Raw genomic sequence first — 6,000 nt, 5'->3', positions numbered from 1 at the left:
GGGAGTACAGGTTGCAGGCTCTCCGTGTGGCGCTGGCGTGGGCCCAAGATGGTTCCTTCAGGCAAGGGCCTGAGTCCCAACCAAACTATGCGCTTGAGACCGAGTGGTGGCAGGGGTGTTTTTAATGATGGGGGCAGACTGGAGCCTTCTAGGAGGCTCTGGGAAAGGTCTTCAAAGAGGCAATAAAGCAGTTCTTTGGCTGCAGCTTCCTCCTCCCCTGTCCTTTCTCTGGGGGACCTGCCATAGCAGTCGGAGAACTCATGTCACAAAGTGGAACTGGGCCCTGGGGTGGGGTGGGGCCCATTTTCTGTAGGCCAGAGAATCCTGGTTGGAATCATGAGGCTCCGCTGGGCTTATGAGACCTCAGGGCTTCTTTCCAGCAAGGGCTTTCCTCATCCCCATTTTACAGGTTAAGTCCAGAGAGGGGAGAGAACTTGCCTGAGGTTTTGCAGCTGACACTTTCATCAGGACCACGGGGGGCCCTACAGCTGTCCTCAGAGGCAGGAAGACCTCTGGGCACCTCTGCTGGAACAGGAGGAGGCCCTAGTGCTGCTGGTGACCAGAACTTTCTTGGGCTATATTAGTCACTGATACCCTCCTTCCCGAGGGTGGGAGGCAGAGCAGGTCCATGTTGGATGTCTGAGGTCTGCAGGAGAGAAGCTGCCAGGACAGTGCAGGGCACAAAGGCCTGGCTGGGAATCACTGACCCAGGGAGGTGGCAGGCGGAGTACAGGGACAGCCTTGTCCTCTGAGGCTCCTCTTGGTGGAGCGGAGCTGACCCTTGGTGGGAAGGAGACCAGCTCCTGTGGAGCCTGGAGGAGGAGGATGCAGTGTGACTTCTGTAGGCCAGAAAATCCTGGTTGGAATCATTTGGGGACCCTGAGAAGGTCATAGCTGAAGCTCCTTCCTTCCTTCCTTCCTTCCTTCCTTCCTTCCTTCCCTCCCTCCCTCCCTCCCTCCCTCCTTCCTTCCTTCCCTCCCTCCCTCCCTCCCTCCCTCCTTCCTTCCTTCCTTCCTTCCCTCCCTCCCTCCCTCCCTCCTTCCTTCCTTCCTTCCTTCCTTCCTTCCCTCCCTCCCTCCCTCCCTCCTTCCTTCCTTCCGTATTGAACCCAGGGCCTTGTGCATGTGACGCAGGCACTCTACCAACTGAGCTATGTCCCCAGCCCTAAGGTCTTAATTTCATCTATAAAACACCAGGCTGCTGCTGGGGACTAGATCATGCACTGCCTAGATATAGGGCTCTTCAACTCCATTCAAATGATTGCAAGGGCTCCCAAACAGTTCTCCAGGCCACACATGGATACCCTGTAGTCCCCATCTGGCCTGTGATCCTTCCACAGTGCCTTCCCACAGGCCTCTCTGAGCCTCTGTCTGTCCCGCAGGCTCACTTTCCTGGCCCAAACTCCGGCCACCCTGGAGGCCTCTGCACCTCCTGACCCCTTGGCCTGCAAAGTGCTCTTTCCAAGTGGTTTTAAGACCTGAGTTCAAATGTTACCCACTCTTTGGGAATCTTTCCTGGGCCACATAACCTTCCCCTGCCCCCCCAGACACAAGGTGCCTGCGTGCCTTCCACATCAGTGTGAGTCCCGGGTGCTGCCTGCCTGTCCCCAGTGGCAGCATGTCTCTGGCCTCATCTTGGCTACCTGTGGGTCTGTCCCCCACAGTATGTGCGCTGTGTGTCTCAGGTGGGAAGACAACTCAACCTCAGGGCTCTTCATGTATGCAGTGCTCTGCAAAGGGCCGAGGAGACCGGGGTGCTGTTGGAACCTCCTCTGGGTCTGCCTGCTGGTCCTGCTCTTGGGGCATGACAGAACCCAAAACAAGGGTTCTCTGCACACAGCCCTGTGGTCCACTGCTGCCTGAGGCCAGGACTGGTGGTGGGGCACTGTGGTGTCCCACAGACTTATTGAGTCTGCCTATCGCCCTGGAGCCCCCTCTGCACCTTTCAGAAGAGTCCCATTGGCTCCCTTTCCTCTGCATCTCTGGGTCTTGTCAGCCCCCACACGTGCCCCTGAGTGTCACCCATAGCTCTGGCCACATAGCTCTACAAGTTGAAATCCCTCAGGACGGTCACCTCAGTCTCCCTGCAGCCCTGCGCCCTCACTTCCGAGCCTGCCTGGCATGCGCTGTCTGTCTCCAGGCCTTTGCTTGTGCCAGGACCCCTGCCAGGGGTGCCCTTCCCCTTTTCCTCTCCCTGACCAATTATTACTCCTTTATGTCTGCTGAGGAGCCTCCCTGTGTGTCCCAGGAAGCCTCAACCCTGCTTTCCTCTCCCCACTATCTGCCTCTCTTTGGGGGTAGTGTTCCTCAGGGTGTGGTTGCTTAGGGAACACGGGAATGAGCAAAGCAATAAATGAATGAATGAATGAATGAATAAACGCATGTGGAAACGAGTGTGGGGTCTGACAGCTCTTTGGCCATCTGGGACCCAAGTCCTCTTTCTTTGCTGGCACCTTCTTTCCAGGCTGCCCCTGGCCCTGCCTGGCCCAGTCCCGGCTCAGGCATAGCCCCTTGTGCCACCTCTTGATCTGAGACCCTGGGGCATTTTGTGCATGTCCGTGGGGACTTCCCTCTTTCTCTGCTGCCAAGCTGGTGAGGACTGGCATCTCCCAGGGCAGGCATCTGCATATACACATGGGTCCCAGGTGTGGGAATCCTGCCTCGTCTGGTGACACAGGAGGTGGTGGCTACAGAGCTAGTTCCATCCTGGCCTTGCTGCTGACGGAGCCGGCAGGCCCCTCTGGGTGGGCCAAGGCTCCCGGCCACCCCAGCCCAGCCTTACCGCTGCTCCCGTCGGTGCTGCGCTCGATCACGTGGTCCACCTGGCGCACCCACTCCCCGTTGCATTTGAAGAAGATCTGCGTGGCGGGCAGGGCCTTGCACACCAGCAACACTGGCTTGTTCTTGACGATGTATACATCCTCGGGCTCCACCAGGAAGTGGGGAAGCAGGTCTGGGTTGGCGCCGGGCACTGGGTTGGCCACCGTGGCACTCTGCTGGGCACCTGCAGCGGAGGCAAGTGGGGAAGGTAAGCAGGGCCCTCCCTGGACTGCCGACATGGCAAAGACCCAGCGCAGAGCAGGGCTGAGCGAGGCCAGGCTCAGCTGATCTCAGCTGGGCAAACCCAGGCCACTGAATGCTCTCTCTGAGCCTCGGCATTCAAAACGGAGGGGTGGGGGAAGCAGCTGCACACTCTGAGGACCATGGTGAGATGCACTGAGGTTGGGGTGCAGGACCCAGAACTTAGGAGGCTTCCGTACATGGCAGCAGGAATTGTTACCCTAGTGGACATTCAGGGGTCTGGTGAAGCAGGTCTAGGGGAGAGATGGAAGGAGCAGAGGGGACCCTGGTAGGGCAGGTGGGAGTCTCTTCTGGCTGCTTCTGGGGTCTTCCTGGTGTGTCCCTGCCCGTAGCAGGTGATCAGAAAACACAAAGTGCATGGAGGGAGGGCTGGTGGCCAGGATGGGTTTCCAGGGGCCATGGAGGGAGTCCTGGGGGGCAGTGGTCTAGGACAGAGGGCAGGGGGAGAGAGAGTGGGTGTGAGAATGGGGTTGGCAAGGCAAGGCTGCTGGGTGGGCACAGCAGGGTGGGAGCCAGGGCAGTCTGTCTGGGAGTTCCAGGGACCTGGGCTATTTCCCATCCCTTCAAGGAGACCTAAATATGGGTTTCCTTCTAATTTTAACCAAAACCCACAACCATCCCACAAGTCATTTGTTGCTAATTACACAGGTAATTGGCTCTGAGGCATCGGCGGAGGTAAAAGTCCCAGAGAAGTCTGACATGTCTGCAGACCAGCAGGACCCTTGAAAAGGTGGGGAGAGGGGTTGGGGGCACCCCCAGCTTCCGCCCACCCAGCTACCCACCAAAGAGGCTCCCATCTAGCCTGGCCTCCCCCCTAGGGCTGCGGTGATCCCCCCTCCCCCACATTCACAATTAATAGGGGCCTCAGCATAAAGAGGGGAAAACCACACAAACCCCCCCCAGGTCACCACGGCATTGGTGACCTGGGGGGGTTGGTGGTGACTCTGGAAACCGGCTTTCAGTCTGGGAATGGGGATCACCTCAGCCTGTGGGGGAGTCTGAAGGCATCTCCCACAGTTGGTCTAACATCTACCAAGGGTTTCCAGGGGGGAAGCCTGGCTCCTTGGACCTGGACCCACCCCGGGAGCACCTAGGCCTAGGCCGCCTGCCCCTTTGTCCCACTTGCAAAAGACACTCTCTTTCCAAGGTGGGGATATGGCCCTCAGCCTCAAGCCTGTGGCTTTGCCAAGGTGTTCGTGTGTGTCCTGCCGACATCCTGAGGCTGCCAAGAGGCTGAGAGCCTGGTGGGACGCCCACCCCAGCCACCCTGAGTCTATTTCCTCGCCTGTAAAATGGGGAGAGATGGTGCCTGGTTCTTCGCGTTGTGAGGATGAAATGAAGAGGGCCCCCGAGGTGCTATGGGAGGTGCCTGTAGCCGAGCTCCTGGGGCCTTGCTCTTACAGCCCAGCTCAGGAGTGCCCACCGCCAGCTTCGGGCGTGAGGCCATTGAGGAAACTGAGGCCCAGAGCTGGCAGATGCCCTGTCCTAGGAGGGCCACAGCTGTGCCCCTGTGGGGTGCGAGGCACAGAGGACATTTCTGATGTAGCCGGGCAGAGCTGCCAGCAGCAGGCTGGTCCTCCACCCCTCAATGGGCGCCCTGACCCTCCTCCCGTTCCCGCCGCTCCCCCTGCCGACCTGTGCAGACTCTGGTCTCTCCCCGGGTTATTTCTCCCTCTGGTGACCTCCCTTCAGCGGCTGCCCACCCCTTGCATGTTCCTGCAGCTCCATAATGAACGCCAAGTACACCTGCAGTGAGTGAAATGGAGGCCGCCCTTCCCAGCCTCAGCCGCCCTGAGCCACCCTCCTGCTGTAGGCTCAGGGAGGTGGGGGATGCAGGCAGAGAGAGGAGACCATCTAGACATCTCACAGATGGAGGATGTGAGGCCCAGGAGCTGTCCCTTGCAGTGGAGCCCCAGACCTGTCCCTGGGCTCAGACTGCGCGGTGATGGCCACCTCATGACCCGTTTGCTGGTGCTGGGAATGGAAGCCAAGGCCTCGCACATTCCTGGCACGCGCTCTACCACCCAGCTGCATGCCCAGCCCTGACCCAGGCGGTGGGCTTAGGGGTGTGGGGCAGCATCCAGGCCTCCTGAGGTCTAGAGAATGGTGACTCTGGGAAGCTGGGAGGTGGCTCTGGAGGGTGGGTATGGGCCAGTACCAGGAGGCCCAGTGGTTTCTGCAGACATGTTACTGGACAAGCCATAGCGTCTCTGCAGACTCGAGTCAGGGCCAAGCTGGGCTCCAGAGCAAGGCCCGGGAGGCCTGAGGGATGGGAGGAGCCCCAGGGCAGGCTCTCCACCTGTTCCTGCCTCACCCCTTAATAGGCGGAGTCCCAGCGAGATGCCCTGAGCCTGTCTGCTGCCCCGGAGCTGTGTGGGCAGGGTGCCCCTCTGGCGGGGCTATCGCTCCCGCAGCTCCCTATCGATCAGCGCACCAAGCACCGCTCCCGTCAGCCACCCGCTGAACCCTGCACAATCCCTCATGTCTGCATTTAACTGCTAATGAAAAATAAATGTACTGTGACCAATAAGGGACATAGCTCACTTCTCCAGGGCCTCTGTCACACCACGTGGGCTCAGCCTCCCCCCATCTCTGGAGGGGGTATTTATTGGGTGGCCCCAGGGGGCACCCTCCAGCCGGCAGCTATGCCCTCTAGCAAGGACACAGAAGGCCATGGGTAGGTGGCAAACCCAGACGCTACAGGATGTACTCTAGGACCATGGGACACTGCCTGGGTAGTCGGGCTAGCTTCCCCTCCACCTGGTCCCCAGTTTACCATGTGACCTCTACCCTGTGGTCAGCACCTGCCTGACCTCCCCTGCACCCCGAGGGTCAGTTGAACTAAGGCACAGCATGAACTTCAGATGTCTCCCCTCCTCTGTCCCAGGATACTAGAGTTCTCTTTTACAGGAACTTGTG

The 6,000-nt window shown here is 59.4% G+C and overlaps 1 protein-coding gene across 3 annotated transcripts in view; it reads right to left on the bottom strand.

The window, feature by feature from the left end:
* Positions 1 to 6,000, bottom strand: part of Unc5a (unc-5 netrin receptor A) — a 60,763-nt gene that overhangs the window by 11,796 nt on the left and 42,967 nt on the right. For all 3 annotated transcript variants that reach the window (XM_076856587.2, XM_076856589.2, XM_076856588.2), the window contains exon 2: positions 2,783 to 3,004. In XM_076856587.2, coding sequence (XP_076712702.1) covers positions 2,783 to 3,004 — 222 coding nt within the window. The remainder of the gene's footprint in view (positions 1 to 2,782; positions 3,005 to 6,000) is intronic.

Source organism: Callospermophilus lateralis, chromosome 5 (genome assembly GCF_048772815.1).
Source record: "Callospermophilus lateralis isolate mCalLat2 chromosome 5, mCalLat2.hap1, whole genome shotgun sequence".
In the NCBI taxonomy this organism is placed as follows: Eukaryota; Metazoa; Chordata; class Mammalia; order Rodentia; family Sciuridae; genus Callospermophilus; species Callospermophilus lateralis.
The sequence above is the reverse complement of the archived record's forward strand: the minus strand, read 5'-3'. Positions and strand labels throughout refer to the sequence as shown.